At 46.9% G+C, this 13500-nt stretch overlaps 2 protein-coding genes across 2 annotated transcripts; one reads left to right on the top strand and one right to left on the bottom strand.

Moving 5' to 3' along the window:
- Positions 1–59: 59 nt before the first annotated feature.
- On the bottom strand, positions 60–8979 carry NDUFS2 (NADH:ubiquinone oxidoreductase core subunit S2). Its single transcript, XM_081340334.1, has 14 exons — positions 8877–8979; positions 7931–8034; positions 7476–7663; positions 6726–6846; positions 6114–6226; positions 5816–5890; positions 5518–5595; positions 5237–5322; positions 4202–4321; positions 2977–3106; positions 2641–2736; positions 2192–2275; positions 935–992; positions 60–314 (listed from the first exon to the last, which is right to left on the bottom strand). Exons 1-14 carry the CDS (start codon positions 8960–8962, stop codon positions 277–279), a joined length of 1377 nt encoding a protein of 458 aa, XP_081196460.1. The 5' UTR covers positions 8963–8979; the 3' UTR covers positions 60–276.
- Positions 8980–9109: 130 nt separating this feature from the next.
- Positions 9110–12997, top strand: UQCRQ (ubiquinol-cytochrome c reductase complex III subunit VII). The gene is made up of 3 exons (XM_081340338.1): positions 9110–9226; positions 11061–11225; positions 12795–12997. Exons 2-3 carry the CDS (start codon positions 11075–11077, stop codon positions 12887–12889), a joined length of 246 nt encoding a protein of 81 aa, XP_081196464.1. The 5' UTR covers positions 9110–9226; positions 11061–11074; the 3' UTR covers positions 12890–12997.
- Positions 12998–13500: the final 503 nt, after the last annotated feature.

The raw sequence follows: 13500 nt of genomic DNA, 5'->3' as shown, positions 1-13500 counted from the left end.
GCCAAGGCTGAAAACATAGAGGGGGGGGGGGAAGCAGAAATTGGACGATGTGAACAAGCTCTTCAGAGGCCTTTTATTATTTGTGAGGCTGTTTTATTCGTTTGGTTCACCTTGCCTCCTGTCCCAAAGCCAAATTACAGCAAAAACAATCACACAGTAAACAGTAGTAGGATGCTGAGTGAAGATTCCTGGAAGGGGAGGGGGGCGGGGGAGAGATGGCATCCACTGCGAGGGATGGGTTCCTATCCCGTCGCCCCCGCCAGGCCGGACACTGATCTATCTGTCCACTTCGCCAAAGACGATATCCTGGGTGCCTGAAGGAGGAAAGACAAGGAATCCATTACGTTTCACAACCTCTCCAAAGTTGGGAGGCGGTTAAGGCTTTGGAGTTCCGATCCCCATCATCCCTGGCTGGCACGGCAGACGGAGAGGGAGAACAGAAATTAAGAGGGCCAACAGTGTGGCTTCCTTTGCAACCTGTGGCTTCTTTTGCCGTGTGGCTTAATGACTCCGTGCTGGCTGGGAGTTGAAGTCCACCCCTCTTAAAGCAAGCTGGCTGGGGGATTCTAGGAGTTGAAGTCCACCCCTCTAGCTGGGGAATTCTGGGAGTTGAAGTCCACCCCTCTGGCTGGAGGATTCTGGGAGTTGAAGTCCACCCATCTTAAAGTACCCAAGAAACACTCCACTAGGGTTTTGTAATCTGGTTTAAGAAAGCAGCCCACCGTCGCTCCCTCTGCCTTGGCGAAGCAAATTATGGTTAGTGTCAGGCTGACTTGGGGGCTGCTCACTCTGAAACTGTAACTGTATTTTACTCTTTTTCATCTGTTGTGAGCGGCCCAGCCCTGTCTGAAGTTGGCCGGCACCAGATCAAATTCGCTGAATTAAATTGCTTTTCCCCCCAAGAAACAGGAGGAGAAGAAACGCGGAGGCTCACCGATGATGGCCACCACATCAGCAAGCATGTGACCCTTGGACATTTTATCCAAAGCGGCCTGCAAAAAGAAAGGAAGAAAATTTTAGAGGAATGAATGGTGTTTTTTTTTAAAAAAAAGGACCCTTGGGGTCAGGGGGACGGCTACTCCAAGGCCAGAAGGAATGAAAAAATAATAAAAATATCCTCCCCCCCTTATACTCCTGTGAATTAGGAAGGTGAGCTGCTTCTGAATATTATCCGGTTGCTTTGGATTTTGAAAACGTTTCCGCCCCCTTTGATGCACACAGGTAAACCTCAAGTTATAACAGTCCCATTTAGTGACTGATGTTACAATGGGCTGATGTTACAAAGCGACTTACGGCCGTTTTTCACCCTTATGACCGTTGCAGCATTGCTGTGATCGAAATTCAGATGCCTGGCAACCGGCTCACGTTTATGACGGTCGCAGTGTCTCCCGGGGGGGGGGTGTCACGCGATGCCCCTTTTGCGACCTTCCAACTAAGCCAAATCAAGGGGGAAGCCGGATTCACTTACCGACCGTGTGCCTCACTTAACAACGGTGGGAAGGAAGGTCGAGAAATGGGGGCTAAGCGCACTCAGCCCTCTCGCTTAGCAACAGAAATGTTGGGTTTAATTGTGGCCGCTAAGTCGACGGCTACCTGTATTTCCCTCCAGACACTCTACCTTGACCTCATGGGGGCGCAGACTATCAATCAACCAATCAATCAGAATAGAGGTGGAAGGGACCTTGGCAGGCTTCAGACGCAAATACAGATCGAAGGTGTGCCAAAAAAAAAAAAACAACCCTCCGAGCATTTTGCAGAGAAAAGGATATAAGAGATTAGCCCGCTGGCTAACTGGAAGGCAGAAGGTTTTAACAGGATGGGGATTAAAAAAAAAAGAGTCAATCAATCAGAATCGGAAGGGAAGGGACCTTGGAGGTCTTCTAGTCCAGCCCCCTGCTCGAGCAGGAGAACCTATATACCATTTCAGACAAGTGACTGTCCAGCCTCTTCTTAAAAACCTCCAGTGATGAAGCGTCTACACCTTCTGGTGGCAAGCTGTTCCACCGGATAATTGTCCTCACTGTTAGGAAATTTCTCCTTAATCCCAGGCTGCTTCTCTCTTTGGACAGCTTCCAACCATTGTTTCTCGTCCTGCCTTCTGGTGATTTGGAGAATAGTTTGACAGCCCCCCCCCCAAACTTCTTTGTGGCAGCCCCTCAAACACTGGAATATTTCTATATTTCTCTCTTACCAAGTGTGCAAAGCCGGGCGCTTTGATCTTACAGCGATAGGGTCGGCTGCTACCGTCAGAGACCAAGTAGACCCCAAATTCACCCTAACAGCGGAAGGAAGCAAAGTTGAGGGACGAAAGATGTTAACTTCCTTGAAATCCTCCAACAAGGAAAGAAAGCTAGAATCAAGCTGAAAAGGTTACCAGCAGCTACGTAAAATGGGGTGGGTGGGGTTGGGGGCTTGCCAGAGTGGGTTTGATAGGATCGAGCATCTGCACACGGTAAGAGAACGGATAACTCTTAGAAACGAAAGGTGATTCTATTTGAAATCCTCAAACAAGTCCAAACAGGGCTGGAACTTCGCGTTGAGGGTGTCCCCTTATTGGCGAGACTTTTTTTGGGTGGGGGGGTCCGTGCTTAGGATTCACGCAGCTTCTGCCAAAGCGTTGTACACAAATTCAGTGTTTACCTTTGGAGCCTCAATGGCGGTGTATGTGGCCCCGGGCGGCACTTGATAGCCCTCGGTGTACAGTTTGAAGTGGTGGATGAGCGCCTCCATGGACGTCTAACGAGAGGGAAAAAGGAAGGTTTAAGGTAACCTCCGGAGGCCCTGCTCCTTCGTGGCTTAATGATGGTTAAGCCCAACAAGAGAGGTGTCTAAAAAAAAAGGTCAAATCACGGCAACCGGGCCATGACGTTTATTAAAACTTGAGACGTTTCGTTCCTCATCCGAGCAACTTCTCCAGTCCTTTTCACCATCGACGCGAGGAAGGAGGTCTTTTGTCGGGAAGAGACTCAACCGTACCTTCATCTCCGCTCTCTTCGGAGGCGAGACTTTGGCGTCATCCACTTTGATCTCCCCTTCCGGCATCTTGTTCAAGGCCTGCAAGATGATGCGCAGCGACTGGCGCATCTCCTCTATGCGACAGAGGTACCTGCGGGGAGCAGGGAAGACGGGGGAGGGCTTCAGAGGGGCTGCCAGGGACGGGAAGAACTTCGGAAAAGTCTAAGGAGAGTCCCCCTCCTCCAGGTCCCAGTTCTCCCAAAGGTGCCTTCTTCTTAGGAGGCAACTGACTCTCTCGTTTTTTTCCCTTTGAAGACGTTTCGCTTCCCATCCCAGAAGCTTCTCTAGCTCCAACTGGATGGTGGAGAAAGGAAGGATTTATACTCCTTGCAGACTGCTGGTCATTTGCCTTCTTTTAGAGGGTCGTTGAGGCCACCTGGAGGTTTATCTGTGTCCTCAAGAGTCACCTGAGTGGTGCAAAGGGGTGGGGAGTTTTCGTGGAACTGCCGAAAGGGCTGCGTTCAACCGTCGTAAACTCATAAACCTCCAAGTGGCCTCAACCACTCTCTAAAACAGAGGCCTTACAACTCGGCCCTTTGATGACTTGTGGACTTCAACTCCCAGGGTGCCTGGGTGAGGAATTCTGGGAGTTGAAGTCCGCAAGTCATCAAAGGGCCAAGTTGGAAGAGCCCCTGCTCTGAAAGAAGACAAATGACCAGCTGTCTGCAAGGAGTATAAATCCTTCTCATCCAAGAGGCTTCTTCAGCTCTGACCGGATGGTGGGGAACAGGAGGATTTATACTCCTTGCAGACAGCTGGTCATTTGCATCCTTTTAGGGAACCGTTGAGGCCACTGGAAGGTTTGCCTGTTGTCTTCAGGGTCACCCGAGTGGTGCAAATGGGTGTGGAGTCTCCACGGAACTGCCGAAAGGATTGTGTTCAACAGTGAAGGGAGACAGGGCAGAAAACACAGTTTTTCCAGCCGTTCCAAGAAGGCTCCACACCCATTTTTTTTTAAAATCCCATTTCTATCCCGCGCTTCTCCGAAGACTCAGGGCGGCTTACAATTTAAAGCACAAATTAATGTGCTTAGCATTTGCACAGATATACCTCCAAGTGGCCTCAACGCTTCTCTAAAAGAAGACAACGGACTGTGGGGTAAGTGGAGGACTAGCTGTATGTGGCGGAAGACTCTGGGATAGGAGAGGGAGGGGCTGTGCCCCCCCAAAACAAACTGGAGCCACACCTGTCGTAACAGTCTCCGTTGGACCCGATGGGCACGTCGAACTCCACCTGGTCGTAGACGTCGTAAGGCTGGGTTTTGCGAAGATCCCACTGGATCCCTGACCCGCGAAGCATCACACCGCTGGTGGGGGGAAACAAGAAGCCAATCAACAGCCTTTCGCCCTGGGGAGGAGATTGCGGGATGAGGGGAAACGTGGCGATGGAATGTGTAGGACGACGGGAAGAGAGAGACAGGATAAGAGACGGCTGAGCCCTCAAACTGTATATTTATATATTTTTTTATTTTAATTCCATTTATATCCCGCCCTTCTCCGAAGACTCAGGGCGGCTTACAAGCTTAGCAGTAGCCTTCATTCTATGGATATGCCTGCTTATTAGGGCTTTCACACACACCCCAAGCGGCATTATTACAAAGTCAGCTTAATTGCCCCCAACAATCTGGGTCCTCATTTGACCTACCTGGGAAGGATGGGAGGCTGAGTCAACCTTGAGCCTGGTGGGACTCGAACCTGCACTAATTGCAGGCAGCTGGTGTTACTTAAGGAGGCATTAGCCCACTGCTCCACCAAGGCTCTTATAATGGTTGGAGAAAGCGGATCGGAAGAAAAGGGACAGCTTTAGACTTGCAGGATTCAGTTAGGGAAGCCTTACGGTACAGGCGGTCCCTGGCTTACCGCTAGAGATGGGGGGGGGGAAACCCCGTTGTTTTTTTCCAAATGGCTTTGAGAAAAACAAAACAAATAAACAACAGAAAAAACCACCCCGTTTTTCTAATTTTTCCAGTTTTTCCCCCACCCAGGCCTTCCCATCTCTACTTATAACTACGGTCGGGCTCAAAATTTCTGTTGCTAATCGAGATTCCCCCCCCACTCATTTTATGATCCTTCTGTCCACAACGCTTAAGGGAATCCCTGCAGCCTGTCTGCTTGCAAAGCTAGAACTTCAGACACGTTCTTGGCCACAGTGAGCACGTCGCCCCGGAGAATCTGAAGTTATTTGCGAGGAGGAAGAGGAAGGACGGAAGCCCCAAACTTACCTAAAGCCACAATTGTGGGCATCTTCAGCCGAGATCACCCCAATACCGATCGTGCGGTTCCTCCAGATCCGGTTGTTGGTCAGCATCTGCATAGACAATCCTTGTTAGAGGAGTCTTGGCCAGAAAAGGGAGCCAGATTTTCGTCTTCAAAGGGCACCGCACCCCACGACATCCTGTGCTGGGTCCCCTAAAATTAAATGGGTCTTCTCCTCGCCCCACCCCTCCCGCTCCATCACCACCAAAATCCCCCAACTCCCCCCCGTCTACCGAAGCAGCCTCACCTCCTCCACCTCGTCAACCCGGACGGAAAAATTCTTCACAAATTCGTAAATGTCGTCCATCAATCCCAGCGGCATATCCTGAACGGTCAGAGAAGCAACCTAGATGGTTCCTTGATGGACAGCCATTTGAAGAGCGGTGGGCCTCAACTCCCAGTCCGTTTGAAAGCCGCCAAGTCGGAAAAACCCTGATCGCCCCCACCGTCACCACCATCGTCGTCAAAGTTACGCTTCGAAGGCAGCAAGCTGCGGGTTGCAAACTCAGCCCTGCGTCCTTCACCTCCAACGATTCCTTCCTTACCTGATGGACGCCTCCAGGCCGGACGTAAGCAGCGTGCATGCGTGCTCCGGACACCCGCTCGTAGAATTCAAACATCTGCCGAGAGATGTAGGTTTAGCGGGCTGGCGGATAGCACGTTATGTTGCTTCTCCCTTGCTGGGCGGTTCCTGGCTTCTACCTTAACGGAAGCCGGATCCAGACGTCCAGCCTAGTGGATCTCACAGAGGCCCGTAAAGTAGATTCAGGAACTGCTCCCAGCAGATTTGAAAGGGGTGTGTGTGTGTGTGTGTGTGTGTGTGTGTGTCTTGGATAGATTTACCTTTTCTCTCTCTTCAAACATCCAGAAGAAGGGGGTCATGGCCCCAACGTCCAAGGCGTGGGTGGTGATGGCCATGATGTGGTTCAGCAGCCGTGTGATTTCCCCAAAGAGAACTAGGATGCAAAAACCAGGGTTAGGCTCTTTAAAAAAAAACAACTCTTAGCACTATCAATTTTAATCAATTTAGTTGGGCTTTCTTTTCAAAATTACTAGTTACTGTGCTATGCAATGCCTAAGAATTTTGCTGCTGCTATTTATTGGCTATCAAATTCTTTCTCCAAATAAGGCAGGATCGGAACCCAAGAAAGGGATTCTGAAGAAGCTACCTTTAAACTAGGTTTTGCTGCTAATATGCACACCCCCCTGCAAGCTTGGCATAATAAATATAGGCAATACTCATCTTACGACCATCCATTCAAACTTGCAAAAACATTGGGGAAAAATGTTCCTCTGGCTTACGACCGTTCACAGCATCCTCTCGGTTGCAGGATTAAAAATTCGGGAGTTTGGCAACCGGCAATGCGTTTACGGCAATTTTCAGGCTTACAGTGTCTTCTGATCTCCGCTTGGGATCCCTCCCCCTGGGAATATTAAATAGAATATTTAAATCACCTCGTATCCATTGAGCTCTTACGGGCGGTTGGATATTCAAGAGTTTCTCGACGGCCAGAGAGTACGCCTGCTCGTTGCACATCATGGAGACGTAATCCAGTCGGTCAAAATAGGGCAGGGCCTGAGACAGAAAAATTGTTTTTTTTTAAAAAAAAAAAGTAACGGGATTTTGTCAAGCTTTCAAGACTGCGACGAAAGCTCTAATCCATAAAACCGAGTTCCAGTGCATAAACTCACCTGCATTTTTTATTTTTTTGTTTTTTATGTACTCCCCCCCTCCCCCGTAGTCTTATTCAGCTTTTTGTTTTGTTTTTGTATTTTTCTCCCGTTTGGGGGGAAGTTTGTATTGCAATGTTTTGAATAAAATGAAAACTTATTGTTAATCTTCTTTACAAAAAAAAAGTAGTAAAATTGAGTTCCGGTCAAACTTGGGAGTCTTTTTTTGGTCTGGCCTTCCTCGAAGGGCTGTTGCTCTTTGTCACTGCTTTGCCTCCTTGATCAGGGACTCTGGGATTTTTTTTCTTTTTCTTTTAAACTACCAGGTTTGAATCTCCCTGCTGTGTATTGTGGATCCTGCACTGAAGAGGGGGTTGGGCTAAATGATCTCAAAGGTGCCTTCTGATTCTGGGTTTTAAACTATATCCAAAATGGAGCGGCAGCCTCCTGTGATAATTGCTCAGGCGGTTTTGAGAAACCACACCAGTGGCGTAAATGGAAGATATATAGGGTGCCCCTTTATCCACTTCTTACCTGGAGGTAGGTCTTATATTCTATGAGTTTCTCCGTCCCCCGGTGAAGCAAGCCAATGTGGGGGTCACACTTCCTCACGTTCTCCCCATTCAACACCATCACCAGGCGCAAGACCCCGTGAGCGGCAGGATGTTGGGGTCCAAAGTTGAGAGTAATATTGGCCATTCTCCCTACTATAGGATCCCTGTCTGGGAGAGCAGAGAGATCACAGATTCCTTAGAGATGAGATGGTGAGTTCTAGTCCTGCCTTAGGCATGAAAGCCAGCTGGGTGACTCTGGGCCAATCACCAGGAGGCAGTGAGTTCTAATCCTGGCTTTCTAGGTAGGAAAGCCAGCTGGATGACATCCTGGTTTGTTGGGACATGAATGAAGACCCATAGCCGCCAAAGAACTGGCAGCGGTGAGGTTTCAACGGTTGCCCGGTATTGTGACACAACCGCAATGGAGATACTCACTATTCCACGGCGGAGGGAGCCATTTTTCTGTCACTTTGCTGGGGTACATGACGGCGCCTTCAAAATGCTTCATAAACTCCGCATCTGGCTGCCACTGTTTTCCTCTGAAAGAAGGGAAGAAAGGAGAACGGCTGCAACGCTTCGCCCTTCTTTGTGCAGCTGTTGCTCATCCTCTTCCTCACGGACACCAAGAGATCCCTTTTAAGCAGAGGGTCTTCAAGCTTGGCAACTTTTAAGACTTGTGGAGTCGAGCTCCCAGAATTTATTTATTTATTTTATTTTAATTCCATTTATATCCCGCCCTTCTCCGAAGACTCAGGGCGGCTTACAAGCTTAGCAGTAGCCTTCATTCTATGGATATGCCTGCTTATTAGGGCTTTCACACACCCCCCAAGCGGCATTATTACAAAGTCAGCTTAATTGCCCCCAACAATCTGGGTCCTCATTTTACCTACCTTGGAAGGATGGAAGGCTGAGTCAACCTTGAGCCTGGTGGGATGTCTTAAAGTTGCCAAGTTTGAAGTCCCTTGCTTTTAAGCAGTGGGGCCGTTTTGGTGGCAGCCCCCCACTTCCCCGTGCCAAAAACTCCCTTTGCATCCAGCCAGGATTATGCCAAAACGGGTGAGGGAGGCTTCACTTGCATTGAGGGCTCCCCCCCCACCCAACATTTCTCCAAAATTTAGCACTACTCTAACCGTAAATGTGATGCCACAGTCTCCTATGCTTCTGAACACGTGAAGAGCGCCCTCCCCGTCCTTTCTGACCGCCCTTCTAGCAAACCCTGGGAGAGAACCCCTCCCAGGATCTATTGGGAACTCCATGAGGACTAGAAACCTGGCGTATCTCTCGGGGGTTCAACCAGGCATCCTCTTCCGCGAAGGGAAGCCATTTCCTGCCAGATATAGGACTCTCTCCTTCCATCTCGGATGGAAAAGACGAGGATTACCTGCTAGGAGGGGCCCCCAGCGCCCTGCCGGGCAGCCACCATCCTGAAGGTGCCCGCAGCCGCCGCAGAGCCCTGAGCGCCGCCATCTTCCCACGCTGGACGGCAAAACACGCCGGTGCGCATGCGCCCCAGGCACAAGCGACGCCTCGGCGCCGCCATGATTCCTGTGGGCGCCGAGGGAAAGCGTTCGACTTCCCGCGCGTGCGTTCCTAAGAGCGGAAGTGACGCCGTCGGCCGGAAGCGGAAGAGAAGGTGGCCGAGGCTGGAGGAGAAAAGGGTGACTTCTTCGCCAGGAGCTTTGTGGGGATTGTCGGAACGAGTCTCGCGTGTCGGCCAGGCGGGAATTTAAGGTTGATTTTCATTTTGCAGTCTTGAGTCCATCTTCCTTTGCAGGAGCCCCGGTCCTTTATTTATTTTTTTGGCCCTCCCTGCGAGGTAGGCCGGCCTGAGCCCAAAGTCTACCAGAGATAATCTTATATACTTGGGAGTTTATAGTGTGGCTGTAGACACAAAGAATTTCTCTCTGGTACAGAACCCCTCAGTGCACTTGCAAAAATAAAATTATTATTATTAATAAAAATAATAAGAATAATAATAAATCTTTCTCTTCAGTCTGGCCCATTGATATTGCAAGACCAGCTGATGCACGAGTTGAAAAGAAACCGCTAGAAAAAATAAGGGACTATCCTGACTTCCAAATTAAGGCGGAGTGATTGTGGAGGAAGAAATCAGTGTAATAGCAGTAATAGGAGCCCTTGGAGCAATAGCCAAAGGGCTGCCTAGATACATGGAAATTTTGAACTTATTAGAGCTGAATATTCTTGATTTTGCAAAAAAAACCACCTTACTCGGGACTGCCTATATACTCAAACAACTCTTAGGTTCTTGGTTAGCACTTGGAACTGTTAAGTTTGTTCCAGTCCCAGACTGTGAATCAAAGATGTAGTGTAGTATAGAGTATAGTGTAGTGTAGTGTAGTGTAGTGTAGTGTAGTGTAGTATAGTATAGTATAGTATAGTATAGTATAGTATAGTATAGTATAGTATAGTATAGTATAGTATAGTATAGTATAGTATAAATATCTGCTGATCCCATGTCCTTAGAAAGGACTCGACTGTGAATCAAAGATATAGTATAGTATAGTGTATAGCATAATATAATAATATAATAATATAATATAATATAGTATAATATAATATAATATAATATAATATAATATAATATAATAATATAATAAATATAATATAATAATATAATATAAATATCTGCTGATCCCATGTCCTTAGAAAGGACTCGACTGTGAATCAAAGATATAGTATAGTATAGTGTATAGCATAATATAATAATATAATATAATATAATAATATAATAATATAATATAATATAATATAATATAATATAATATAATATAATATAATATAATATAATATAATATAATATAATATAATATAATATAATATAATATAATATAATATAATATAATATAATAATATAATATAATATAATATAATATAATATAAATATCTGCTGATCCCATGTCCTTAGAAAGGACTCGACTGTGAATCAAAGATATAGTATAGTATAGTGTATAGTATAATGTAATGTAATGTAATACAATACAATACAATACAAGTATCTGCTGATCCCATGTCCTTAGAAAGGACTCGATAGAGCATCTGGCTGCCTGGGTAACGGACGATGATAATAATGTGTACAGCCCATACAACGGAGAAATAAAAATCATAAAAGGGATAAATAAGTTGACCCCCTCCTCTTTGGGGCAGCCCCTCAAATACTGGAAAGCTACTCTCATTCCCCCCCCCCCCGGTCCTTCTTTTCTCTAGACTGGAAGGTGTGCGTGGTTGTGTATGAGTGGGTTCGGCTCAGTCTGGATTCCTGGTGACAAGTCCGTGATATTTTTCTGGGCAACATTTTCAGAAGGACTATGCCCTTGCCTTCTCCCTTTTCCTATAGACTGGTCCCAAGCCAAGCCAAACGGGTTTTATTAACTAAGGTCAGATTCGAACTTGTGGTCTCAGGGGATTTCCACCCCACCCCACCCCACCCGCTTTTGACCATTCCAAACTGGCTCTCCTCGCGACAGCATGCTTCTCTTCACAAACCTGTTCCGTAGTTTTATTTCTCACGTTGGTTGTGTCCTCTTTTTTTTTTTTTAATACACAGAGCAATCCGCCAAGATGGGGAAAGAGTTTGGAAACCTGATGAAAACCAGGCATGTCGTCACCTATTACCTGTCTCCCTTTGAACAAAAAATGTTCCCGAGCATTTCACACAAGATCTTAAACACCTGGAGGCGATTTAGCTCCTCGTTCTTCCGGGTGGTGCCTCGTAAGTAAGGAGGGCAGGGAAAGCTTTGGTTGTTTTTTTTTAAATAGGTTCCTCTAAAGCAGAGGTCCTCAACCTTTTGGGCAGCAGAGACCGGTGAAGTGGAGAGAAGTTTTTCCGCGGACCGGAAGGCGCGTGGTTTTGCGTGCTGCCTGCATCTCGCAGATGGGGTTTTTCTTGTTTGTGCGGACTGGTTGCTGTCATGCCGTGGCCCCGGTACTGGTCCACGGACCGGGCTTTGGGGACCCCTGCTCTAAAGGTTTTTACTCTTGAGGACTAGCCCCTTGGATTTCTGAAACCAGTCCACTGATCAATCAAAACAGGAAAGAGAGGTACATGAACAGGTGGAGATTCCTGTCTTGCCATTGCTTCTCAGCTGCTGTTATTGGGCAGGGTGTGCAGGAGGCCCCATTCAGAGGGGGGAAAAATTATTTGGCGCATGTAACTGTAACGTTCGGAAGGACGGCATGGATCAGCTAGTCCTTTCCAAGGTGCAGGAAGGGGTGTGTACACAGTGGGGGCAGCTTGTCAGCCCTTCGAGGTAGACCAGATGTGAACACCAAAGCCACAAAGACAGGGCCACAACTAAGCACAAAAGGTCTGTTGGCAAGCAAGACGCTTGTCAAGTAGGTTTTAGTCCCATTTTACGACTTTTCTTGCCACAGTTGTTAAGTCAATCGCTGCAGATGTTCAATTAGCAACCTGGTTGTGAAGTGAATCTGGTTTACCCGTGAACTTTACTTGCCAGAAGGTTGCAAAAGGGGATCCCGTGAGCCCGGGATGCTGCCATCGTCATAAACACAAGTCAGTTGCCAAGCATCCAAATTTTGATCCCGTGACCACAGAGATGGCATGATGGTCGTAAGTGTGAAACACCATCCTGAGCCCCTTTTTTCAGTGCTGTTGTAACTGAGCGGTCGCTAAAGGAAGGGTTGTAAATGTGAGTAAGCCAGATTCATTTAACAGCTGTGTGACCAATTTAACACCTGCAATGACTTGCTTAATGCTGCAAGAAAGGTCATAAAATGGCGCGAAACTCACGTCTCGTTTAGCAACATAAATTTTGGGCTCGATTGTGGAGCACCTGTATTTATTTCAGGAAGGCGCTAGGTGGCGCGCGGGAGCCACAGAAAAACCGGAATTTGTCCTGTTTTTAATTCTCATCAACGGCCTTTGCAACCGTCCTTATCCCTGGCAACTTGATAAAAACAAAGAACAAGGAGATAAGTGCTGAAGCCATTAAATTAATAAACACGTGGTTAAAATATTAATTAACCTGGCTAGGCAAGCATGCAGAAACAACGGCTGGACAGGCAAGAGACTGGACAGCCATTTGTCTGAAATGGTGTAGGGTTTCCTGCCTGAGCAGGGGGTTGGACTAGATGACCTCTAAGGTCCCTTCCAACTTTATTATTATTATTAGCTTCGGAGGCAATTACTGTAATCTATACATTCTAATGTGCGTTAAAACTTCCAAGTTTGGTATCGTTTTGATTGGCCTAATCTGTGCCTACGTAAGGGTGAAAAAAACTGTTTGGTCCATAAACTTTCCTTCTCTCTTGTGTTTTTAAGAATTTGTCATTGGGTACATGATTTATGCCTGGGCAAACGACTACAATAAAAAATTGAAAAGGAAAAACCCAGCTGACTACGAAAACGATGTGTAAGCAGAGTCGTTGGAAAAGAAAATTCCTTTCAGCTTTCTCCCCCCCCCCTTCTGAAGATCTGACATAGTTGTAAGAACACTTGGATCCAATAAACCTCTTTCTGTTCCACCCTCAGGTGTGATCCTTTAAGCTTTTTTCAGGGATACATAACTTCTCTGCTTCAGAAAGAATATAAAAATATCATTGTGGTCTGAATGGAACATGGGGAAGGGGGGGGGTCTTTCCTCGCAGCACCAAAATTTAAATTATTCCACCGATAAAGAATATTTGTAGCTCAGGGTTGAAACATTAGCACTGATGAGGTTACCTAGTTGGGTAAATGAAACGTCTGCAAGAAAACCACCAAGCTCGGAAAGCACCAAAGACCCCACAATACTATTTCTCCTCCTCCTCCTCCTTGCAAACCTCTCTCCCTTCTAGCACAGATGATGTTACGTAGTTGGGTAATGAAACGTCTGCAAGAGAACCTGTCCTCTTATTATCTACCTAATTTCTATCCATCTATTTATCTGCCATCTAATTTCTACTGCTTTCTATATATCATCCATTATTTTCTATATTTATTCATTTACCGGTTGAGCTCCGGATGGCCCCTGACCTTCGCTCTTTCC

This window comes from Vipera berus (assembly GCF_964194415.1).
Source record: "Vipera berus genome assembly, chromosome: 16".
Lineage (NCBI taxonomy): Eukaryota > Metazoa > Chordata > Lepidosauria > Squamata > Viperidae > Vipera > Vipera berus.
The sequence above is the reverse complement of the archived record's forward strand: the minus strand, read 5'-3'. Positions and strand labels throughout refer to the sequence as shown.